This window comes from Mesoplodon densirostris, chromosome 15 (genome assembly GCF_025265405.1).
Source record: "Mesoplodon densirostris isolate mMesDen1 chromosome 15, mMesDen1 primary haplotype, whole genome shotgun sequence".
In the NCBI taxonomy this organism is placed as follows: Eukaryota; Metazoa; Chordata; class Mammalia; order Artiodactyla; family Ziphiidae; genus Mesoplodon; species Mesoplodon densirostris.
The window spans coordinates 12,271,749-12,298,401 of NC_082675.1; the positions used below are offsets into that span (position 1 = coordinate 12,271,749).

Sequence of the window (26,653 nt, forward strand, 5' to 3'; positions counted from 1 at the left end):
AACCTGTGGATGTGGAGGGCTATGTACTGCTAGACTTTTTCTATATACATGTCTGTCTTGTCTGTTGCGTGCACACTCTTTCTCTGTGTATAAAATTATTTTTTTCTCTCGATGGGACTGTCGTTCTACAACTTGTTTTTCCTACTAAATAACATGAGAGTTCTTTCCTCATCAGTACCTATACATAGATCTTGTTCTTTTTAAAGGCTGCATAGAACTTGTCTATGGATATATGATTCCATATTGATGGATATTTGGGTTGTTTCTAATTTTTTAGACAAAATAAATAATGCTGTAATTCTTTCAACAGCCAGTAAACAAATGTTTATGCCTCTTCTCTGTCCAGCAGGCACTGGAATGAACAGGGAGGGTGGATGATGTGCAGGAGCCTCGGCCGGCTGCCAGCTGAAACAATCCACCTCTTCACCAGCTAGTGCACGGCCACCAACTGTCCTGGTCCGCCATCTGTGGGGCTCGCCTCTCTAAGGAGACCCACCTTACAGCCATGTCCTAGCAGGTGGTGGTGTAACAGTAGGGGCAGCAGTGTAGAGTCAGGATGGAGGTGGTGGCCACAGGCCTGACATCTGGGAAACATCGGCAACGCCCTGGTGCAGGCAGGCCCCGCCCCTTTCAGGTGTGACCCGGACCATTTAGTGTGCCTAGGACTGGCTTTCCAACGAAACCATGAGGAAAGGGATAAGAAATGGCTACTGCCCCTGCAGTGGGGTGAGCTCAAGGCAGGCCAACTTCCTCCTTCACCCAGTAAGAACTAGATTTAGCAATACAAACATTTCCTAAATCTGGGACTGCTGTTAGCCTCATAATGAAACAGGAATCACTGTATACAGAAATAGCTATGAAGAGATTACAGAGCCTTGCAGTCCCAGACTTTTGGCTGTGTGCTAATGACTGAAAAAAGGAATTCCATTTGTGTTTTCTTTAAGTTTACCAAAATAGTGAGTCTTCCTCACACTCCTATGTGTCATCTGCCAAAGGCATTACACCACCCACAATGTCAACCTGAGCACCAGGCTCAGCGCCTCAGGACCCCAGGCACTGCCTTTCCAAAGGGGTGAGGAGTGGTCAGAAGGCTTCCTTACAAGACCATAGCTTTTTAAAAGGCGTTGTGAATTAAAGATAATTTGTCTGCCACCATCTAAAAAAAGGGAAGCGACAGAGAGAGAAAAGGTTAGGAGATGCTGTGCTGGATTGCAGCGAAGTAAAAGATTAAAAAAAGGCACGGGGAGGAAGATTTGACTGAAATTCCTGGAGATAACAAAGTCTACCTACTTTCTTTTCTGATCTCTAACAACCCACCTCCATCACTACCACATATATTTTGCCCTTCTGAGGGGGTAAAGTCATGATAAGAAGCCAAATTCTAGAGAGTAAAGCAAATAATCCTCATGTTCTCTCCTCTTCCATCCCAATTAAGCTTATTGTGTGTTCTCTGTGAGCCCTTAGCAGAGTTTATTCCCTCTTGTCAGCGCTGAAGGTACTCACCATCTATGCTCCCCATCTGGTGTCCCCAAGGTGCCACCTTGAACTGTACATTTGCTTCCTCCAACTTTTCCCCAGACCCATGGTTCTCAAATGCTGGAGGGCAGGAGGGTCACCGAGGAGACTGTGATTTTAGCAGGCCAGCTGAGGCACTGTTACCAAGCGCCATGCCACATACTGTAAAACACTGTCCTAGACTTAGACTAGTTCCTTGGGGCAGCAATCCTATCTTTCATTCCTGCAGCACTGACTAAGGGCCAGCACGTGCTGGGTACTCAGTAAGTGCTTGTAGATTAACTGACTGGTACATATTTATCAGGCAAACCCAGGGCTTACCATGGTCTGGTACATAGTAAGTACTCAGATAGTCCTTGTTTTGCTTAACACATTCCCCCATTTCTGGATGCCTAATCTTGCTGCTGGCTTGTACCAAGGAACCACTTCCTTGTACTCAAAACAGAAGGTTCCACAGATCTCTCTCCACAGTCGCCAGATTCCAGAACTCCCAAACTATATCCAGGCCCAAGGTTCCACCTCTGACAACACAGCATACTGTGAATGTCTGGAATGTCTGGAAAACCATCCTGTTTAGAACACTGAAGATTCAGTCTAGTAAACATTCCTGTAAACATTCTGTTTAACTCCTACGAAACCCGAGAAAGTCCGAGGAGGCAAAAATGAAGAGAGCACTACAACCAGAAAGGGAAGTAGCACTCCCATCAGGGGCTGCTCTGGGGACATCTGCTGGTGTCAGGAGCCTGGAAAACTGGGGAAATAGGAGGCAAGGTTTCCAGCCAGTGCCAGGTGGAACCAGAACTGATAAGTCTGCCTAAAGCTGGACCCCTTGGATAGCTATGTACACTCAGCAAAAAGCAAGATAGGAACAAAAATCTATCCACTGGTGAAGAGAGCCTACGTGGCAACTTGCCTGTCTCAGGTTCAGCTCAGGATGGAAAATGTTTGCCCTCGGCCTGCAAGCCTCACGCAGGAGTTTGGGAGTTTGAAGTTACACTGCCTGCAATGCCAGAAGACCCAGGTCTAGTAATAGAAGTACTTTCATGTTGGTAACATGCTTCCTGGTACCTGGCAGAATCTTCTCAGGAGGAAGAGCCTCTCAACCCAGGCCCCACAGGAGATCTCCAAATCAAGATCAGCCAAATATGAGCTCACAATTTAAAAAAAATTTTTTTCCCCAACACAGAAACAGCTCATCATAAGTGAGAGACAGAAAACAGGCTTCCAAGGATATCAGATTTTTATCAGTTGAAGAAAAATATGCATGCTGGAAATGTTTACAGAAATAAAAGAGGGTGAGGGGTCAAAAGCAGCAAAACTGATTAAGTAGCTTTGAAAAACAAAACAAATAGAATTTCTAGAAATTAAAAAAAAAAAAACCAGGGGAATTCCCTGGTGGTGTAGTGGATAAGACTCTGCACTCACAATGCAGGGGGTCCTGGTTCGATCCCTGGTCAGGGAACTAGCTCCCACGTGCATGCCGCAACTAAGGAGCCCATGTCCCGCAACTAAGGAGCCCACGTGCTGCAACTAAGACCCAGCGCAACCAAAGGAAAAAAAATCAATGGATGAGTTAAACGGATTCCAAGAGAGAATTTGTGAACTGGAAGACAAAGATGAGGAAATTATTCAGGATGCAACAGAGAGAGATGGAGATGGAAAAGATGAGTGAGTGAGAAACAGCACAGAAGGGAGAACAAGTTGGTCTAACACACATCTAACCTGAGTTCTAGACAGAAGGAATAGAGAGAATGAGGGGAAATTTCAACACGGCAATGGCTGAGAACTTTCTGCAACTGAAAGGAAAGAAGTGCAAGAGAACCCCAAACAGGGAAAATAAAACTAAATCCACACCTAGAGACAGCAGAGTGAAACCACAGAAATTTAAAGACAAGGAAAAACCAGCCAAAAGAAGAGAAAAAGTCCTTAATGGGAATAACAGTTAAACAACTTCTCAGTAATAACAGTGGAAGTCAAACCAATCATCTCTTCAAAGGTCTGAGAGAAAATACCTGTCATCCTGGAATGATAAAGGACTAGTAAAACCACCTTTCAAGAATGAGTATGGGGCCTCCCTGGTGGCGCAAGTGGTTGAGAGTCCGCCTGCCGATGCAGGGGATGCGGGTTCGTGCCCCGGTCTGGGAGGATCCCATGTGCCGCGGAGCGGCTGGGCCCGTGAGCCGTGGCCGCTGAGCCTGCGCGTCCGGAGCCTGCGCGTCCGGAGCCTGTGCTCCGCAACGGGGGAGGCCACAACAGTGAGAGGCCCGCATACCGCAAAAAAAAAAAAAAAAAAAAAAAAAAAAGAATGAGTATGAAATAAAGATGTTTTGGGATAAAAATACCGAGAGCAGAGAGCACTTGTGGCCAAGAGACCCTCACTACACAATATACTTTTGGAAGATATAAAATCATTCCAGACTAAAAGGTCTGAAATGCTGGCAAGAACAATGAGAGAAGATTCAGGTAAATGTGCACGAATATATGCAAATGTTGACTATACACAACAACAATGCTGATCTGGGGTTAAATAAATAGAATAAACTCTATCTAGTCCTTATTATTCCAAACAGTCAAGTGCCATGCATCAGGGCAAAGTACCAGGAGCATAAAGATGCCAGGTGCACGGGGGACCTCCAGCATCATGGTTTGGAGTGAACAGATACTTTCTTGGATACCTGTACCGTGATTGGCACAAAGGAAGGACTCGGTATCTATTTGCTGAAAGAATGAATAAGTGCTGCACACCTCTGCCTGTGTCGATTACAGGTGAACGACACACCAGCCTTACATTAAAGATATGCACCCCCACAGATGAACACATTAAGTCAATTTGCTTTCCACCAACAGCAGCGTATTTAGCTGTTTCATAAGTGGGAGGTACAGTTTTATTCCATACAGAACTTAAAGTACAAGACTAGTAATGCTCAATTAAAAAAAAACAGAAGATACAAAAGAAAAAGACCTCTCAGTCTTTGGGGTAGAATTTACTCATGTGAACGACCCAAGTTGCTCTTCTGACCCAACATAAATATGACCCACAAAAACGTGCTCAAAAATTTTACTACAAAAAATGCAGGGTCTGCATATTGATGTTCACATACAAAGCTAAGTGAACAGTCTCTATAAATTCAAAGATGAGCTAAGACTGTAAAAAACGATGAGAAAGACAGTTGGGGAGGGAAGGCGAGCTAGTGAGAAAAGAGTAAATCATACAAAAGACAGCCAATAAAAAAATAAAAAAGCAGTTAATATACATGAATAATGGATGTCTGATTTAAAAGCAGTTTACTCTGATATGATGTAATTTTTGACAATCAGCCAGAGAGACTATTTTGTAAGTCCTTGCCAGAGATAAGTCAGCGCAAGAGGCTTGGTAACGCGGCATATCTGTGAACATGTGGAAAATGACTTTCACCACCATCCCAAAGGTGACTCTGCTGGCAAACAAAAACTTGCCTCTCAGGTGCTTTTAGCAGCAGCAAACAGCAAGATGCAGAGCTGAAGAAATGGACCCCTGACAGGAGCACAGCTCCCTGCAACACAGCAGCCCCTCAACAGTTTCCATGACATGCTTCTGGCACAGTCCACCCTCAAACGCGGCACAAAGGGAGAAGCAGCCTGAGCTGCTTTCATGTTTAAGTTTTAATGAGAGTGACAAGCCCACAAGGACAGGATATTTCAGGGATGGGACGGTGTTGCTGAGCCTCGCCAGGCATCGGGTAGGCAGGCCCGTGTGCACTGCCCACCACCACGTGCCAATGCACCTGCAACCCCTGCTGTTCCAGGACTGGACTCTGCCCGGGAAGGCACTGCCAATCACCGCAGACTGTGCCAGACATGGGGCTTTGTGATGTGGGCAGATGTCTACAAAGGACCAGAGCAGGCCAAACCAACACCTATTGTGACCTAAGCCTGAAAAGAACCCAGAGAGCAAGAGTGCACTTGGGTGAAAATGCAGGCCAATATGATCCAGTCTCTCTCTCCCCCCACATCCATAGGTGCTGCAAATAATAAAGGAAGGTAGTGACCAGAATATGGTTCTCTGCTTTGCTTCAGGGATCTCTTCAGACAGTCTCTGTCCTAGCACTAGAAGAAGGATAAGAGGTACGACTAACAAAGAACGGGTTGACGGGGTACATAAAATGAATAGGAAACGTTCGCTGTCAGAGCGTTTAGCACAATGAAGAGATTATAATTATTATGCAAATATATAACTCAAAGCTGAAAAGCCTCACATACTCCTTTCAGGTTCCCAACAGGCCTCATCATAATAAAAAGCACGGACAGTTTCGGAGCACTTCACAAATATTAACTACATGTAACTGACCAAAGTCCCCACGAGAAGGAAAGTTATCATTAAATCTGTGTTATGTAGGGAGGAAAACTGAGGCTGCAAACTACGAAATGAATTCTTCAAAATTAAAGACAACCTGGACATGATTTTTTTACATGGGAAGATTGCAAGTGAGAGCTGGTTGTGTAACAACACTCGTGAGCCTGTAGACTTCACACTGTATACGCAATTCAGGATATTACGGTGCTTGCACGTCAGTTTGCAACCGGCCTGGCAACTTCTCATTTGGCCCCAAGTTAGACTGGACGAAGGCTTAGAAGTGGGTAGACAGGCAGAATGTGGCTACAATCAGATCACCGAGACAAATGACAGCTGATGCAGGAGCATGAAAAATTGCAGTGAACTATTGGGGCCTTTGGTGTAGGGCACACAGTCCACCCCAGTCCCCTTCATACGCTTAAGGGCATAACAACCTTTCACTGTATGGTACTGCGTGGCACGCGACAGTGCCGGCACGAACGTGGTCAGCAGCGTCTTGCACGCGAGGTACACACTGTAAGTATCAGCTGCTAATAATCATCATGGTATTCCTTTCACACAAATCCTTTCAGAATATCATTCCATCTGATTCTCACAACCAGCAAAGGAAGACAAACAGTACCGTGCACATTTTATGCATAAAGAAACTGAGGCTTAAAATTATTTAAATAACTTGCCCCAAATTACACAGGTAACAACAGCAGCTGAGGATGCACTAGACAGAGCCCAGCTAATCTCATTTCTAGGTCAGTGTTTGCCACCATATGACAAGCCTTTTCCTGAGTCCTGGCAAAACTAGTTAGTAATGCCTAATACTTACAGTGTCCTCATGTGCAAAACACTGCGACTGTGCGTTCTCTCACCTGATCCCCACCATGCCATACAGTGGCTATCATGATTTTACTCACTTTACATATGAGGAAGCAGAGGTGTAGAGAGGCCAAATCACTTACACAGAAATGAAGGTTTGGAACCAGAATTCAAAGCTGGGTGGGTGGACCTCCAACTACCCCAGGTGCTCAGAGTGCGGCTCTGGACTAGCAGCATCGGCAGCACTGGGCAAAACAGACCCTCAGGCCCCAACCCAGACTCGGTAAGTCAGAAGCCTTCGGGGTGGAGGCCCAAGATCTGTATTTTTCTGATACTCCCTGGTGTTTGAGGACCCCCGCACTACACCAACACTGACTGCCTCCCAAGCCAAAAAAGAATCGGAAACATTAAAGCAGTGGTACTCAGCTCTAAATGCTCACTTCCTGCCTCCCAGCTGACAGCAATCTGGTTAAGAAGAGCGCTGGGCAGTACCAGTAAGGCGATGTGAGATGAGGACCCCGTGTACTGTAAGCGTAAGGGGAGGGAGGTGCTCACTGAAAGCCACGACAGTTGGGACGGCTTCTCCTGATAAGTGGGACCCTGGATGGACCTTTCCTGAAAGGACATGGAGAGACAGGAGGGGAAGAGGGAATGCTGTTGCTAGTCGGGAATAAACATGGCATATTCTGGACTGCACAGGCTCCTTTCGGAGGTGCAGGGTGGAGAGTGGGAGGCTGACTCTCCAGGGTCTGGAAGGCCAGGCAGGAGGTGCGCACCAGCCAGTCACCCACAGTCCTTGGCACGCAGCCACTGCTCCGACAAAATCTGAAAGGGACCATGAGGAGGGACACTGACAGGTGGGACAAGAGACCAAAGGTGGGGAAAGGGCAGGGGCAGGTGAAGGGGGGAGCTGGGGAAGAAGTATTCTCATGTCATTTTCAACATATGCTTTAAAACTTATTGTGGAACATGAGATAGGAGTTCACACCCTAAGGAAACTCCTCAGTCCAGGGAGGCCACCCAGGGGAACAGGTAGAGCCTGGGCCAGAGGTCCTAACCTAGAAAGATCCAAAGAAATGTGGGTATTGAATTCGGTCCTGGTCCAGTCGGTCAGTCCCATATCAACGGACCACCTGCAGCAGGAGACAGTCAGAACCCAGGTCACTGCAGAGCTGCTTCCTGCACGTGGCACATTCAGATGATTCCTGGCCTCACTGTAACCCACTGAAAACCTCCCGAGTCCCTTAATCTGGAATGTGATTGTTCAAATGTGGGCTGAACTGGAGTTTTCCTTTGACCAGCTACAAAACTGGATTTACCCTGTAAATTAATAACACACTGAGAGAATGCTTAAGAGAGTAACTTTGCGTCCATTAGAAGAACTCATCTGCAACTCAATAGTTGATAAGTTAATTATAAACCCCACTCTCTAACACAGTGCCTTATAGACTGAAGTGCCGGGTAAATTAAAAAATCATATTCATCTACGTATTGAATAAAAAGCAAAAGCCCTCTACTTTGTAATATTTTTGTTAGTTTAAGCTGCTATGTGTACTTGAAAACAATAAAATATCTTAAATACTGTGAAATTCAAATCCACTCAGGCCATTTTCTGTGTGCCCTCTTCTACCCTCTATCAAACACCATCTGTCTCAACTGTCTGGATATATACACATGGAAAGCCTGCAGCCTATTCTACAGTGTTACTGTTACTGATTATAGAACAAAGGTAAACATTTCCAATAGGCCCCCCTGATCTTCATTAACTGAAAAACGAGCTGATTTTTTAACCCTAACGAACTAGTTGCTGCTCATCTGGCACAAAGAAACCAAAGCCACCTATTCAAACAGTGAAATAAACCCAGATGGAAATCCCACATAAATAATAGGAAAGCCATTAGAAAAATTAGGCCCTATATAAAATTCTAAGCTTAATTCAAAAGACAAATGAGGGCTTCCCTGGTGGCACGGTGGTTAAGAATCCACCTGCCAACTCAGGGGATATGGGTTCAAGCCCTGATCTGGGAAGATCCCACTTGCCACGGAGCAACTAAGCCTGGGCACCACAGCTACTGAGCCTGCGCTCTAGAGCCCATGAGCCACAACTACTGAGCTGTCATGCCACAACTACTGAAGCCCACGCACCTAGAGCCCATGCTCTGCAACAAGAGAACCCACCGCAATGAGAAGCCTGCACACCGCAACAAAGAGTAGCCCCTGCTCACCGCAACTAGAGAAAGCCCGCGTGCAGCAACAAAGACCCAATGCAGCCAAAAATTAATTAATTAATTAAAAATTTTTAAAAAAGACCCATGAGAAAAAAGGAAATGATCATCATATATGTCAATGTAATGGTCTTGTAAAAACTTGCTCAGTGCTTCTAGAATTCTGATCAATGTTTTTAGAAATTAGAAAATGATACGCGTGTCATGATATACAAAAACTACGCCAGTGTGAGCGAAGACAAAAGATACTTAAGACACAGTGCCAGCCCTCTCCAATGAGGCTCCACATCTCAAAGTGACCATACACGAAGTGACTCAGCATTCACATTAACTTAACTGCATTCATCCTGCAAAAAGTTGAATTCCCCCAGCCCTTCCTATTCTAAATGCATTCTTGTAAAACAACTCTCAGGAAAATGACTCCTAGCAGGTATGGCTTTAGCACAGCTCCCACACCAGCCCACAGCACCTGTGCTCCAGCCCGCCTGGACCACCCCAGCACTGCTTCCGGGCCCCCCAGAAACCCTCCTCCAGGCCTGGTGCCTCTGCCTGGACTGCCCCCTTGCCCAGGCTTTCCTGATGAACTCTGACCTGACCCCAAAGCTGGTGGGGATGGGGAGGCGAAGGAGGCGCCTAACAAGTCCTGAGCACCAGCCATAAGCACATTACCTCCTTTCCCCAGGTATTCTCCCATTTCCAAATGGGAAGCCTGAGGCACGTAAGCAACTTGCCTAAGGTTTATCTGACTCCAAGTCCCCAGTGGTTATACCACTACCCGACTTAGCTGAAAATACTTTTCCCTGTATTCACTTTCTATGACTTCCATCGCTCCCTCCCAGGAGCAGCCCAGGATCGCTGGAGATCCTGAAGCACTCTTAGCTTCTACAAGAAGTGGCAGCGTTCTAAGAAATAGTTTTCGCAGAATCACCCATCATGGCTGTAGAGAATATCAGAGGTGGTTGGGTCCTCAAAGGTCTCTAAGTCACAGACGTTATCTTGAGAAGCCCTTGGGGCTCTATGGAGGCATTTCAGGGTTTTCACATGTGAAAACTATTCATTATCAACAATACACTAACAATTTATCAATCACTGATACATTCTATTTCTTTTATACAGCAGGTTCTTATTAGTCATCCATTTTATACACATCAGTGTATACATGTCAATCCCAATCTCCCAAATCATCCCACCACCACCACCCTTCCACTTTCCTCCCTGGTGTCCATACGTTTGTCCTCTACATCTGTGTCTCTATTTCTGCCCTGCAAACAGGTTCATCTGTACCATTTTTCCAGATTCCACATATATGCGTTAATATACGACATGTGTGTTTCTCTGACTTACTTCAGTCTGTATGACAGTCTCTAGGTCCATCCATGTCTCTACAAATGACCCAATTTCGTTCCTTTTAATGGCTGAATAATATTCCATTGTATATATGTACCACATCTTCTTTATCTATTTGTCTGTCAATGGGCATATAGGTTGCTTCCATGACCTAGCTGTTGTAAACACTGCTGCAGTGAACATTGGGGTGCATGTGTCTTTTTGAATTATGGTTTTCTCTGGGTATATGCCCAGTAGTGGGACTGCTGGGTCATATGGTACCTTCTATTTTTACTTTTTTAAGGAACCTCCATACTGTTCTCCATAGTGGCTGTTATCGATTTACATTCCGACTAACAGTGAAAGAGGGTTCCCTTTTCTCCACACCCTCTCCAGCATTTGTTTGTAGATTTTCTGAAGATGCCCATTCTAACCAGTGTGAGGTGATACCTCATTGTAGTTTTGATTTGCATTTCTCTAATAGTTAGTGATGTTGAGCAGCTTTCAATGTGCCTCTTGGCCATCTGTATGTCTTCTTTGAAGAAATGTCTATTTAGGTCTTCTGCCCATTTTTTCATTGGGTTGTTTCTTTTTTTAATATTGAGCTGCATGAGCTGTTTGTGTATTTTGGAGATTAGTCCTTTGTCCATTGATTCGTTTGCAAACATTTTCTCCCATTCTGAGGGTTCTCTTTTCATCTTGTTTATAGTTTCCTCTGCTGTGCAAAAGCTTTTAAGTTTCATTAGGTCCCATTTGTTTATTTTTGTTTTTATTTCCATTTCTCTAGCAGGTGGGTCAAAAAGGATCTTGCTGTGATTTATGTCATGGAGAGTTCTGCCTATGTTTTCCTCTAAGAGTTTGATAGTGTCTGGCCTTACATTTAGGTCTTTAATCCATTTTGAGTTCATTTTTGTGTATGGTGTTAGGGAGTGTTCTAATTTCATTCTTTTACATGTAGCTGTCCAGTTTTCCCAGCACCACTTACTGAAGACACTGTCTTTTCTCCATTGTATATCCTTGCCTCCTTTGTGTCATAGATTAGTTGACTATAGGTGTGTGGGTTTATCTCTGGGCTTTCTATCCTGTTCCATTGATCTGTGTTTCTGTTTTTGTGCCAGGACCATATTGTCTTGATTACTGTAGCTTTGTAGTATAGTCTAAAGTCAGGGAGTCTGATTCCTCCAGCTCCGTTTTTTTTCCCTCAAGACTGCTTTGGCTATTTGGGGTCTTTTGTGTCTCCATACAAATTTTAAGATTTTTTGTTCTAGTTCTGTAAAAACTGCCACTGGTAATTTGATAGGGATTGCATTGAATCTGTAGATTGCTTTGGGTAGTATAGTCATTTTCACAATATTGATTCTTCCAATCCAAGAACATGGTACATCTCTCCATCTGCTTGTGTCATCTTTGATTTCTTTCATCAGTGTCTTATAGTTTTCTGAGAACAGGCTTTTTACCTCCTTAGGTGGGTTTATTCCTAGGTATTTTATTCTTTTTGTTGCAATGGCGAATGCGATTGTTTCCTTAATTTCTCTTTCTGATCTTTCGTTGTTAGTATATAGGAATGCAAGAGATTTCTGTGCATCAATTTTGTATCCTACTACTTTACCAAATTCATTGATTAGCTCTAGTAGTTTTCTGGTGGCATCTTTAGGCTTCTCTATGTATAGTATCATGTCATCTGCAAAGAGTGACAGTTTTACTTCTTCTTTTCCAATTTGTATTCCTCTTATTTCTTTTTCTTCTCTGACTGCCATGGCTAGGACTTACAAAACTATGTTGAATAACAGTGGCCAGAGTGCACATCCTTGTCTTATTCCTGATCTTAGAGGAAATGCTTTCAGTTTTTCACCATTGAGAAGGATGTTTGCTGTGGGTTTGTCATATATGGCCTTTATTATGTTGGGGGAGGTTCCCTCTACACTCACTTTCTGGAGTTTTTATCATAACTGGGTGTTGAATTTTGTCAAAAGGTTTTCTGCATCTATTGAGATGATCATATGGTTTGCTAGGATTTTGTTGAGGATTTTTGCATCTATATTCATCGGTGGTATTGGTCTGTAATTTTCTCTTTTTGTAGTATCTTTGTCTGGTTTTGGTATCAGGGTGATGGTGGCCTCATAGAATGGGTTTGGGAGTGTTCCTTCCTCTGAAGTTTTTTGGAAGAGTTTGAGGAGGACAGGTGTTAGCTCTTCTCTAAATGTTTGATAGAATTCACCTGTGAAGCCATCTGGTCCTGGACTTTTGTTTGCTGGAAGATTTTTAATCACAGTTTCAATTTCATTACTTGTGATTGGTCTGTTCATATTTTCTGTTTCTTCCTGGTTCAGTCTTGGAAGGTTATACCTTTCTAAGAATTTGTCCATTTCTTCCAGGTTGTCCATTTTATTGGCATAGAGTTGCTTGTAGTCGTCTCTTAGGATGCTTTGTATTTCTGCAGTGTCTGTTGTAACTTCTTTTTCATTTCTAATTTTATTGATTTGAGTCCTCTCCGTCTTTTTCTTGATGAGTCTGGCTAATGGTTTATCAATTTTGTTTATCTTCTCAAAGAACCAGCTTTTAGTTTTATTGACCTTTGCTATTGTTTTCTTTGTTTCTATTTCATTTATTTCTGCTCTGATCTTTATGATTTCTTTCCTCCTACTAACTTTGGGTTTTCTTTGTTCTTCTTTCTCTAGTTCCTTTAGGTGTGAGTGGAGATTGTTTGACATTTTTCTTCTTTCTTGAGGTTGGACTGTGTTGCCATAAACTTCCCTCTTAGAACTGCTTTTGCTGCCTCCCATAGGTTTTGGATCATTGTGTTTTTGTTGTCATTTGCCTCTCGGTATGTTTTGATTTCCTCTTTGATTCCTTCAGTGATCTCTTGGTTATTCAGTAACATATTGTTCAGCCTCCATGTGTTTGTGTTTTTTACATTTTTTTCCCCTGTAATTGATTTTTAATCTCATAGCATTGTAGTTAGAAAAGATGCTTGATATGACTTCAATTTTCCTAAATTTACCAAGGCTTGATTTGTGACCCAAGATGTGACCTATCCTGGAGAATGTTCCGTGTGCACTTGAGAATAAAGTGTAATCTGCTGTCTTCAGATGGAATGTCCTATAAATACCAATTAAATCTATCTGGTCTATTGTGTCATTTAAAGCTTGTGTTTCCTTATTAATTTTCTGTCTGGATGATCTGTCCATTGGTGTAAGTGAGGTGTTAAAGTCCCCCACTATTATTGTGCTACTGTCAATTTCCTCTTTTATTAGCTGTTAGCAGTTGCCTTATATATTGAGGTGCTTCTATGTTGGGTGCATTTATATTTATAATTATTATATCTTCTTCTTGGATGGATCCCTTGATCATTATGTAGTGTCCTTCCTTGTCTCTTGAAACATTCTTTATTTTAAAGTCTATTTTATCTGATATGAGTATTGCTACTCCAGCTTTCTTTTGATTTCCATTTGCATGGAATATGTTTTTCCATCCCCTCACTTTCAGTCTGTATGTGTCCCTAGGTCTGAAATGGGTCTCTTGTAGACAGCATATATATGGGTCTTGTTTTTGTATCCATTCAGCAAGCCTGTGTCTTTTGGTTGGAGAATTTAATCCATTCACATTTAAGGTAATTATTGATATGTATGTTCCTATGACCATTTTCTTAATTGTTTTAGGTTTGTTTTTGTAGGTCTTTTTCTTCTCTTGTGTTTCCCACATAGAGAAGTTCCTTTAGCATTTGTTGTAGAGCTGGTTTGGTGGTGCTGAATTCTCTTAGTTTTTGCTTATCTGTAAAGCTTTTGATTTCTCCCTCGAATCTGAATGAGATCCTTGCCGGTGGAGTAATCTTGGTTGTAGCTTCTTCCTTTTCATCACTTTAAATATGTCATGCCACTCCCTTCTGGCTTGTAGAGTTTCTGCTGAGAAGTCAGCTGTTAAACCTTATGGGAGTTCCCTTGTATGTTATTTGTCATTTTTCCCTTGTTGCTTTTAATAATTTTTCTTTGGCTTTAATTTTTGTCAATTTGATTACTATGTGTCTTGGCGTGTTTCTCCTTGGGTTTTGCTTCCTGGACTTGGGTGGCTATTTCCTTTCCCATGTTAGGGAAGTTTTCAACTGTAATCTCTTCAAATACTTTCTCGAGTTCTTTCTCTCTCTCTTCTCCTTCTGGAATCCCTATAATGCGAATGTTGGTGTATTTAATTTTGTCTGAGAGGTCTCTAAGGCTGTCTTTTCATTCTTTTCGTTTTATTCTGTTTCACGGCAGTGAATTTCACCATTCTGTCTTCCAGGTCACTTATCCATTCTTCTGCCTCAGTTATTCTGCTACTGATTCCTTCCAGTGTATTTTTCATTTCAATTATTGTAGTGTTCATCTCTGTTTGTTTGTTCTTTAATTCTTCTAGGTCTTTGTTAAACATTTCTTGCATCTTCTTGATCTTTGCCTTCATTCTTTTTCCGAGGTCCTGGATCATCTTCACTACCATTATTCTCACTTCTTTTTCTGGAATGTTGCCTATCTCCACTTCATTTAGTTGTTTTTCTGGGTTTTTATCTTGTTCCTTCATCTGGTACATAGCCCTCTACCTTTTCATCTTGTCTATCTTTCTGTGAATGCAGTTTTCGTTCCACAGGCTTCAGGATTGTAGTTCTTCTTGCTCCTGCTGTCTGCCCTCTGGTGGATGAGGCTCTCTAAGACCTTGTGCAAGCTTCCAGATGGGAGAGAGTGGTGGGGGGTAGAGCTGGGTGTTGCTCTGGTGGGAAGAGCTCAGTAAAACTTTAATCTGATTGTTTGCGGATGGGTGGGGCTGAGTTCCCTCCCTGCTGGTTGTTTGGCCTGAGATGACCCAGCAATGGAGCCTACAGGCTCTTTGGTGGGGTTAATGGCAGACTCCAGGAGGGCTCATGGCAAGGAGTACTTCCCAGAACTTCTGCTGCCAGTGTCCTTGTCCCCATGGTGAGCCACAGCCGCCCCCCACCTCCGCAGGAGACCCTCCAACACCAGCAGGTGGGTCTATGGGGGTCACTGCTCCTTCCCCCTGGGTTCTGACACACACACGATTCTGTGTGTGCTCTCCAAGAGTGCAGTCTCTGTTTCCCCCAGTCATGTCGAAGTCCTACAATCAAATCCTGCTAGCCTTCACAGTCTGATTCTCTGGGAATTCCTCCTCCCGTTGCCGGACCCCCAGGTTTGGAAGCCTGACGTGGGCCTCAGAACCTTCACTCCAGTGGGTGGACTTCTGTGGTATAAGTGTTCTCCAGTTTGTGAGTCACCCACCCAGCGGTTATGGGACTTGATTTTACTGTGATTGCGCCCCTCCTACCATCTCACTGCGGCTTCTCCTTTGTCTTTGGATGTGGGGTAACTTTTTGGTGAGTTCCAGTGTCTTCCTGTCGATGACTCTTGAGCAGTTAGTTGTGATTCCAGTGCTCTCCCAAGAGGGAGTGAGCACACGTCCTTCTACTCCGCCACCTTGAACCAATCTCTTACCACTGATACATTTTAATATTAAAACATGTACAAAATGCATATGAATATTCAATCCTCATCTACGTATTAACCTGTATAACTTTTCAGTACTTTGGAATTCAGCAAATTAACTGTGAAGGTCTCCCTACGGCCTCATGTCCATCTCAACATGGAGAAAACCACCTCTGTATCACTAAGCTGCTGTTAAAGCCCACGAGGAGGTAAGCCCTGACGTGGATGTCACGTTTGAGACATCCCTGTTTGCAGCACGGTCAGATATCCAGCAAATAGTGCATGTTCAGTAAGCAGTCGCTCACAATGACAGCAACGTTAGCAATAAAAGTGGACCCTTTGGTAGTCAACATCACTCAACAACCCAGAAAACTGGTCTCCAAGAGCTATTTTCTTAAACTTTTCCAAGCAGAAAGTAAATAAATATGAAAAATGTTAAAGGTTTAAGGTGAAAGTGAAGAGGAAATGAGACACTTATTTACTCTGTGAACTTTCAATTTCAAATTATTCATCCTGCTTGTAAAATACAGTTTTTAGTTCTCCTCTGGAATGGAACCTTGAACAAAAGGAAAGATGGATTTCATATTCTGGTGTAGGTATGGAGAATGGTGCCAGAATCCATGAGCCTTTGATCCTAAAGGCTCTTCCAGACAGGTGTTTCAACTTGTGACGAGTGCAGTAACCAATCCAGAGTCTTTTCACGTCCGCGTGCAGGGAATGATTATCCTAAGGGACGTTAGCAATTATTTTCCAGCGTGATGTAAGCTGCGGCAGCAGCGCCAAGCCAGTGTCCTTGTCAAACACACCCCAGCCTCCTGGATGACTTCACTCACGTCACCCGGATTAGGATGCACGCCGCGTGCTGCTAAATACAATCTGCCACCGAATGCCAAGCACTTCAGAACTAAATTAGGAAGTATGTCCAAATACACAGAATGATGCTGAGAGCTGTAAGTGGGTCTCTCTCTTCCTTTATGAGGCATGAGACTCATCGTCAACATAATGCTCTTAAATGAGGCAATTCTATCTCCTAACCCTCCACCTCTGAGAGCAAAATTTAATTCAGGCAGCAAAAGAATTAATAAAGATGATTAGCATCATAAAAACGTTTTCATGGGTGAAGTATTTTTGACAGATTCAGGAAGTATGAGACTAAAAGCAAATTTTAAAAGGCTATTTGGGCACAAAGGGCCACATTAACAGAGCTGACACTGATCTTTGCCCTGCAACATGATGAAGAGATGAAGCCAGAGTAACTGCTATTCCATTTGTTTTCTTTTACAATCATATGCCACTTAGCAACGACTACCTTTAAGATCATTTATGCCACTGAAGTGTGAGAACCCAAGAATGCAACATCAACACTTAAGAGTCCATTTTCATCTAAAAGTAAAAGACCTTCAAGCAGCCCTTCTCACCACATACCCCTTGCCCAGAAAGACACAGGAATTGATGAAAAAGTACCAAACAATTTCCTGCCCAATCATTCCTGCCAGCTATAAGCATGGCCCTTAGGAGATCCCATTAGAGAAGTAACAGGAGAGCAATAGGTTCCTCAACCCACTTCAGAAACCCTCAGCTCCCCAGTAGCCTCCAAGGACAGACCAGCTCAACACGACTCCACAGGTAAAGGAAAAAGTTTAAACCACCTAACTGCTTAAAGAATCAAGGGGGCTTCCCTGGTGGCGCAGTGGTTAAGAATCTGCCTGCCAATGCAAGGGACACAGGTTCGAGCCCTGGCCCAGGAAGATCCCACATGCCACGGAGCAACTAAGCCCGTGCGCCACAACTACTGAGCCTGAGCTCTAGAGCCCGCAAGCCACAACTACTGAGCCCACGTGCCACAACTACTGAAGCCTACGCGCCTAGAGCCCGTGCTCCACAGCAAGAGAAGCCACGACAATGAGAAGCCCGTGCACCACAACAAAGAGTAGCCCCTGCTCACCCTAACTAGAGAAAGCTCGCACACAGCGACGAAGACCCAACGCAGCCAATAAATAAATAAATAAATGAATGAATAAAAAGAATCAAGGAACGTGGGTGCTGGATGGGAGACCAAAAGTCACATGCCCAACCCTCCTCATTTTACAAAAAAGAGGCAGGTGAGCCTACTGTCTTTAAAGAACCATGGGCTCTCCCTCAAATGGTAGCAAACAAGCCAAGAAGGGGCACATATCAGTGTGTGTTGTAGCTCTGTCCACCCTAACGGTGGTCTGATAAGGCTGTCAGTCCCACTGCACTGATTCTAGGTGAAGCATGTGATTCTAGATGAGGTCATTCATCCTCAAAGCAGAGAGCTACAAAATAACTTAAATGAAGGCAGGACCAGACAGAGCTCTGTTTATTCCTTCTGGCCTCATTTTGTTGTGACCCTTCTGTAAAGCCTGTGAGAGGAAAGATGTTAAGGAACTGCTAGGAGAATGGGATGCACTGCCATCCTCCACTTTCCAAGGAACACCTACTATAGAGGGCAACAGCTATCAAAATCATGAAGGCACAGCACCCTCTGACCCAGCAAGTCTTTACTTTGAGGAGCTAATCCTACAAATACGTTCATGTGGACCAAGTGTTGTTCACAATGGCAGAAGACTGGGAGCAAGCTAACATCCATCAGTGGCGGGTAGGGGGTCGCAGAACTACTTAAGGTACAACTACAAGGTGCAATATCATAAAATTGCAAAAAATAAAAAAACCTACCAGGAAGTTCTTTATTATGTTATAAGAAATGATGAAATGATCTCTAAGAGATTCTGTTGCACAAAAAAGCAAGAGGCAGGACAAAAATAGAGTATTTTACTATTTATATGTTTTAGAAAGAGGGGATTGAGGGCATGTATGGACAATTTGCTTACATATGCATAAAACATCTCTGGCAGGATGTGCAAGACACTGGCAACACTGATTTAGCTGCTCCAGGAAGAGAAGCTGGGTGGCGGGTTGAAAAGAGTGGGAAGGAGTCATCCCACGGCACACCCTTCCTTTCGTGTCTTTTGATTTCTGAATCAGGTGAATGCATTACCTAGTCAAAAAAATACTTTCTTTTTTTTTTTTTTAAAGATGTTTAAAGATCTGCTCTTTTAAGAAAGAGTGCAAATAGATAATAGCCTTTTTTTCCCTACAACTTTACTTGGCCAAAGAAAGAACACGCTGGCAAACCCAAGCGTGGCCCCTAATGTACCCGAGCACTAACACTTTCTCTGAACCTTCCTACCAGAGCTGGAAATGACTGAACCAGCTATATTCACAAGCCTTTTCTTAAGATTAAATGGATAAACTTCTGCTAAGTTACTTGGTTTCATTTCCTTAGAAAACTAAGTATGTTTACTAACAGAGCTAAGTTACTTGACAAATGCCCGTCTGCTGGAATCTGTGCACGATGTTGTCTTAATGCTCTGATGCCAGGACACGACTGGTGCTCTGTGACTCTCTGTGATAAATACATGACAGGCTGGCTAGGAGATATGTGAATGGGTGAGTCTGAACCATTATTACTGATGCTCAGACAGCTGTGGTGTCTATAAAATGCTAATGGGATCATCATATGGTATAAAGACATTTTCCAAGTAAACAAAAGTAACACTGCTGAAATACTCCTACAAGTCAGGGAAATTTCAGTTCCTGACTAAAATTCTATTACCAACATTTGAACTTCATGTCTGCTTTTATCACAGTTAACCAGCAGTGGACTCTAGCTAACCCCCAGTTCTGTAGCAGGTACAAAGGAAGATAAACCAGACTCTGTTCTCATAAAGGCTTCATCTGAATCCTAAACATACAGGCCTAGAGGCACAGACACAAACCCTCACGTGGACACAGCTCCAGGCAAACTCTACTGCTCCCAGTCTCATACCAACCTAGTAAAACGTGCTGCCAGGCCGGATGGAGACCGACAGGACCAAAGCATGGAGCTCACAAGCAAGGTGACACAGAGCCTGCACATAAGACTTAAGAATTATGACAGTACATTATGGGGTGGCAGGATGCTACTAAAGTCTCACAGAGCCACCCAGTACATGGCTTAATTCACACAGAAATGTTGGGTTTTCTGAGGAAGCAGAAAATCCATTAAACATAATCAGACAGAAAGTCCTACCTCTGCAAAAATAAGGCAAGTTTCACAGTTAAAGTTGGCTTCCCTCACGTTCAAGTGGGTGGCGTTCATGTTGGAAAAGCTTCTCAATGCAGAGTTACCACCAGCACTACTAACAGCAACCCACCCACCCACACCAGTGTGTGAAGGTCTGGAGGTGTTACTCACAGAATATCTGCACGACTAAATGTTACTGTCAGATTTCAAAGAGGCACTTAAACACATTCTTGTAGCAAATTTACTTCCACGCTTCATTTTAAAACACCAATGAAAACCACCCGCTAACAAGTTATTAGAGGGACTATAAACTTTTAAAAATGAATTTTCATCAAATTAACATAAGAATCAGCTAATTCTTACAATTAACGCTTTTTAATTGGGTTGGAAATATTGAGAGGCATCCAAAAAAGTGCCTACTTACATCAACACTTAAAGGATGCTCCCAGTCTAATTTTGTGCTGAGCTATCCCTTTAACTGGTTTCTCAAATATATCCACTGCAACTGTATCACTATAGAAACAGATCCACTCAGGTAAGTCAGAGAAATAGGACCTGTTACATGAAAAGTTTATTAAAAATATGAAAAATTTAAGCCAGGCTAGGGTTAAATAAACTATCACCTCACTACACTGAGAACTCGAGAAATAAGTGAGATAACTGAAACTTGAAAGCATGATGGATGAAAAATTAGAAAGCAAACAGTCTCTCTCGTCTCGTCAAATGAGCTCACCAGGGATCAGAAAAGAAAGTGTTTTCAAAGGCCAAGAAAGGAAACAGCCTTAGGAAACCAAGTGCTGTCCCTTTCCCCCCACTTCCTGGGAAGATGAAACACAGGAATTATATCACCACAGACTTTCCAGCTAAGATATGCTGAAAATGCTCCAGCAAAGCAGGCCAACTTGAGCACAAAGGGATCCCTTCTCACAGTGAGACTAAACTAAGCCACATGTATTTTCTACGGCTTTATCTATCTTCCTGGTTGAAGAATATATAATTGGAATCCATGTTGCAAAACCAGTGAACACCTAGATAGGTGAGATTTGACCTTACAGGTGACTGCATAGGAGAAACAAGATATAAAAATCACAACCAGAGGCTAGACTCAAACTATGAGTGCTAGAAATAACAGGTAGCACACAGTGATTGTTAACTCTCCAATGCCAGGTACTATGCTTAAAGCTTTACACATATGTTTTCATTGAATCCTACAATTCTGTGAAGTAGGTACCATCATGAACTCCCTTTTACAAATGAGGGAACTGAGGCCTAATGAGGGTTAAGCGACCTGTTTAAGGTCACACAGGGTAGCAGGTGGTAGGCCTGCAGCTGGAACGCAGACGGTGTGCATCCAGAGACTGGCTCTTTTCCAGTTCACAACACTGCTACGTGAAAAGGGCCTCCTTCCTTGGGAGAAGGACATCGTCAGAGGACGATGGCTCAGAGAAGCTCCTTCCCAGGGTTACACCCACTGCCAGCAGGGTCAGGACCCAACAAACCGGAGGAAAAGCAAAACAAAATGAACCTTTATCCCTTTCCCCTGATTCCACTGGAAGAGAAAGAGTTCTGTAAGTCAGCTTTAAGACTAAGTACTTGGCCTGCAGTCAGGATGGTAAAATACTAAGTAGTGATAAAATTGAGTCATCATGCAAACAATTTCAATTAAAAACTTGTCTCCTCCTTGTTTCTGGCTGAAAGAGTATCAGAGGCACTTTTACAAACTGTGGATAAGAATGTAAATTTTGATGCAACCTTTTTAGAAGGCAACTTGGCAATGTCCATCAACCCTCTGACCAAGCAACATAATTGCTAGCAATTTATCCTAGAGATTTACAAGTTGCAACATGCACTGTAGCACTGTCTATAACAGCCCAAACAGAGAAAGCAACCTAAATGCCCACTAGTGAGGAGACTGGTTAAGCAGACTACGAGTTGTAAGCATCGCTGGAATTCTAGGGAGAGGGAGTTCACGTGGAATGCTCTCCAGGCTACATTACTGAATAAAAACGTTGGGCACAGAACAGGATGTACACTGTGATCTCATTTCAACAAAGCTATGTTTTTTAGTGTATAAATGTACCTATATATGCATTTAAGTTTTCTAGATGGATACCTAAAAAACTGTTAATAGTTTCTTCTGTGGAGTAGGGCTGGGGGAAGGGAAGAGAAAGAAAACAATTACTTATCATATTATATCATTTTGAACTACCTGAATTTTTTCTAACCAGGCTGATATATATTGCCTGAACACATCTTTTAAAAACATATCAGAGATCTTTAATTTTTAAATTGCCTTAAAAAAATAAAATCCATGTTCTTTTTTGTTAATTGCACATCTTGCTATTTTTGTACCTTGTTTCCTTCGTACACCCATCCCAGACTCTTCACACCAAAAGCAGCCTGGTTGGCGGAGACATCTAGACATGTGACAGGCTGCCCATAGACATAATGGAGGGTTCTGGCAGAGTCTTCGGCTTTTAGCAGGTATACCAGATCTCCAGCAGTGGCTACGGCCACAGGATACCTTCCAGTATCTGGAACTATTTCAAGGTAGTCAACCTGTTAAAGAATAAGAGTCATTTTAGTCCTTCAGGTCTCGCCTACAATTCATGCTGACTTGCTCAAAAATACACAATTCCTCCTACACATCAATGAGAAGACCAGCAACCCAAAAGAAAAAGATGGGCCAAGGGCCAGTTCACAGGAAGTGAAACGCAGTTCCTACACAAATGAAAAGATGCTCATCGTAAAAGAAACACAACACACTCCTAATAAGAGAAATAAAAGGTGAAAATTCACCAAGATAGCATTTTCATCTGTCATATCAGTAAAGATCAATTAGTCTGATAAGACACTGGGCTGGAACTGGAGGGGGGACAGCCACATTTATGAATCCTATTAAGGTTGGTGGGATGTAATCTGGTCCAAAATCTGGGAACACTTAACACAACGTCAGATGTGCATGTGCTCTGACACAGCAAGTCACTTCTAGGAATTTATTTACAAATAAACTCACATTTATGCAAAACAACTGTGTACAACATTATTTGCTGTACACTATTTGGTCATAGCTAAAAACTAGAAAACCCTAAACATGCCTTACTAAGGGACTAATTAAATAACTTACAGTACATCCATGTATTGGAATACCATGTGGTCACAGAAAAAAGCAGGAAGACAACCTTTATAAACTCATACAAACGGGGTCACCTCTAAGATAAATTTGGGGGAAAAAAACAAGGCAACAGGATTCACAGTGTGCTACTGTGTGTAAAGGTGGGGCAGAGGAAGCCTGTGACACGCTTGTCTTGTACGTGCACAAATCTAACAACAGCTGCCTTCAGGGAGGGAAATGAGTTGTGGGACAGAGTGGAAGGGAGATTCTCACTGTAAACCTTATTGTGTCTTTTAAATTCTGAACCACGAGGCTAGAATAACTATTCAAAAATAAAAGTTAGTTTTTATTTTTTTTCACAAGAAACTGAATAAATAACATAAAATTCACTCAGTTCCAAATTAGCCAAAATCACTTTTTTTTTTTTTTTTTTTTTGCGGTACGCAGGCCTCTCACTTTTGTGGCCTCTCCCGTTGCGGAGCACAGGCTCCGGACGCACAGGCTCAGCGGCCATGGCTCACGGGCCCAGCCACTCCGCGGCATGTGGGATCTTCCCGGACCGGGGCACGAACCCACGTCCCCTGCATCAGCAGGTGGACTCTCAACCACTGCGCCACCAGGGAAGCCCCGGAATCACATTTTAACATTTGTGCAAATAGCAAAAATGTGTTGCTAAAAGGTTAAAAGCACCCGAGTTATCTACTTTCTCCTGGTTTCAGTGCCATCCTAGGGTAGGAAGGCCACTGCAAGCACTTTTATGCCACACAGTCCTCTGGCTGCATCACTGCTACTACTTTCTCTAATCTGCGTGGGTATGAGGAGCTGCCTTTAAGAGTAACTTGCTTTCCTATGTTCGTTAAGTGGCATGCTTCCCCCGAGTGCAGTTTACATTGGGTTTTCACCTTCCTGAGTAAATTCTGAGAGTACAAAAGCAGAAGGCAAGCAGAAGGTAAGCCACCTATGTAATTATGAAAATCCACAGTCCCTGACAAGAAGCCAAACGAGTTCAAAGGCCTGAATCCTGAGAACTGTCCAGAAGCGCTCGAGAGAGTAAACATCTGGGTGGCTCTGCTAACCCGGAGGACCCACAGTGTGAGTGGTGGCCCCACATCCCCAGCTGAGGGCCCATCGCGAAGGACAGCTGTTCTAGGCCAGTATTACAAACCTGGGAACACTGCCACGGTGATTCAGGGAGCCTATGTGAGGAAGACAAAGATGGCCTAGCAACCCGGGCCAGGGGCTGCCTTTTCCAGAGATAGTACATTCTGGGGCCAGCCCTCATCCAGGGTGAGAAATAATACATAAAGAGCGTTATAACACAGGCCTCCAGCAATGGCTGCTTCATTCCTCTCTCCCCCATCCTAAAAATCACTTCTTGCTTTCCTAAAATCAACATCCTCAGTCTAGCCATTTAATTCACCTTCATGCTGGATGTGCGATAGACCAAGAGGCTCAGACTGACTGCGGTTGTGCCATCTTCTGGGAACTGTAAACACCTTCAGAAAGCTTCCGGTCGGTGCCAGGATGCCACCTTATTGCCAAGGCCGGATTTGCACTTTCTGAAGGGACTCACATCTCAAGTAATTGTCTTGAGTTCATATAGCTATTGTTGATCTACAGTGTTCTTTAGGCAGAAACCAAATAACACGCACTATGTAGTTTTGAGCACAGAAATATGGTACTTTCACATTTTTCTAATAAAACCCCAAGAGAAGAAGACAGCATGAGAACACTACACTAGAACCACAGAGGCTGAGCATTAAAGGGACAAGCAGCTTACAGAAGTGAAGCGGTGATGCCATGGCTTTTTAGTTATTCATGTCTAACAAGATTTCCACCAGGGGAAAAGGGAGAGGAATAGGATATGTTCCAGGTCAGGCCATCAATTCATTATTCAGCGTTGGCTTTTCTGTTCACTCCCCCACCAGTGCCAAAATCAAGTTTGCTTTAAATTAAATCCAAATTCAGCATAGACAGATTTCAGCTCTTCCTTCTTACCACCAAATCATCTCCCACCATGCAAATGTTGAGGCTCATGTACAAGTGAACTCAGAAACAGGCTCTATGTAATGAACTAGTAAGGTTAACTGAGCTTCACACATGACATCATGGAACACGGCTACCCGATTAACACTGACTTGAATCTATACTCACTCAAGAGTTACACTTAATGCCAAGTGAGAAAATCTTCGGATGGAGAAAGTGTAGGATGGAAACTTTCTTTCCCACATAGCCTGTGATGGTACCACTGAACTCATCTTCACTTATGTATCAGGCCAGATCCTGATCTCAGATTTCCAGGGGTGAACGTCCTGTTAATGTGAAGGAGGCTGAGGACCACAGTGATGAGAAACTGCAGCCCCGATGTCAGCCTTGAGGTCAGAATCACAACTTCTTATCAGGGGAAAGTCAATTCACTGCTCTAAGACTTTATTGGCTGCTTGGTAAATGAGGAAAATAAAACTACTTATTTTGCAAGGCTGTTGTGAGATTTATGGACATGAGGCCCACAGAAAGCCCTGAGTGAATGGGCACTGCCAACATCATTACTATCTGTTTATGTCAGACCCAGAGATTCTAAGAATGAAAAATAAAACGACCAGACTAAAAGCTCACCAGTTTCTGAACTTCAAATTCTGCAGCTATTTGCCAATATCCCTCCTCATTGGGGCATAACATTACGACATCAAAAGCAGAAGCTGTGGCAACAGTTGCATCTTCCTGGCTGAGGGCTAGTGCTTGTATTCTTGCATCATGCTCAAAACGATGAATAGGATACCTTCCAGTCCTTAGATCCCAAATATTAAGAAATCCTATGTAGAAAAAAAATTCAGGTAACAATTTTAAATTCATTTAGTATGCACAATTATAAAATAATCATGCAACATAAAGAAAATTTAAAAGATAAATAATAAATTGGTAAAAAAAATCTGCATCACATATAACAAACAGCCTATTTCCTTAATATATAAAGAGCTTCTAAGATTCAATAAGAAAAAAGCAACTGAAAAGTGAGCAAAGGATGTATATGTATGACTGATTCACTTTGTTATAAAGCAGAAACTAATAAAAAATAAATAAATAAAAAATAAAAAAATTTTAAAAAAAGTGAGCAAAGGACATGAGCGTGCTATGGTGTTCATAGAAAAATAAATGCAGTTGACATATAAACATTCAAAAAGTATATAAATTCACTCACAATTAGAAAAACACAAATAAAAACTAAAATAGGATAGTATTTTTCACCAATCAAATTGACAAAGACAAAAAATTTCATAAACATTTTGTTTTTGAGGATATGGGGAAACAGGCTTTCTCTTAAATTGTTCATAGGAATGTGAACTATTTCACCTAACTCTGGAGGCAATTTGATAATATCTACCAAATCACAAATGTATACAGGATAGTTACTACGTTTTTAATTATGTCAAAAGATTGGAGGCTATCTAAATGTCCACCAATAGAGAAATACTTAAATAATGGTATCTCCATAGTTTGGAATTTAAATAAAATGAGCAATTAAAAGAGTCAGCCTTATACATGAGCTATATAAAATGATCAACAAAATATACTGTTAAATGAAAAAAGGAAGGACAGAATAGTGGTATAGTATGCTATGTTACTTTTGCATTTTAGAAAATGTACACGCACACATACACAAATGTATACACAGACTATCCTGGAAGGATGCTTAAGAAACTTAACAATGAAAAAGAAATTGTTAAGAATTGTTAAGGCCTCTAAGGAAAGAAACCAGGGAAAAGGGACAAGAGTAGG

The 26,653-nt window shown here is 42.7% G+C and overlaps 1 protein-coding gene and 1 non-coding gene across 3 annotated transcripts in view; one reads left to right on the plus strand and one right to left on the minus strand.

Annotated features, from left to right (window-relative positions):
* Positions 1-26,653, minus strand: part of FBXW8 (F-box and WD repeat domain containing 8) — a 116,565-nt gene that overhangs the window by 23,484 nt on the left and 66,428 nt on the right. For both annotated transcript variants that reach the window (XM_060118850.1, XM_060118849.1), the window contains 2 exons: positions 25,493-25,689; positions 22,114-22,320 (listed from right to left, as the gene is read on the minus strand). In XM_060118850.1, the coding sequence (XP_059974833.1) occupies positions 22,114-22,320; positions 25,493-25,689 (404 nt within the window). The remainder of the gene's footprint in view (positions 1-22,113; positions 22,321-25,492; positions 25,690-26,653) is intronic.
* Positions 2,905-2,977, plus strand: TRNAV-CAC (transfer RNA valine (anticodon CAC)). Its single transcript has one exon. It is a non-coding gene; the product is annotated as a tRNA-Val (tRNA).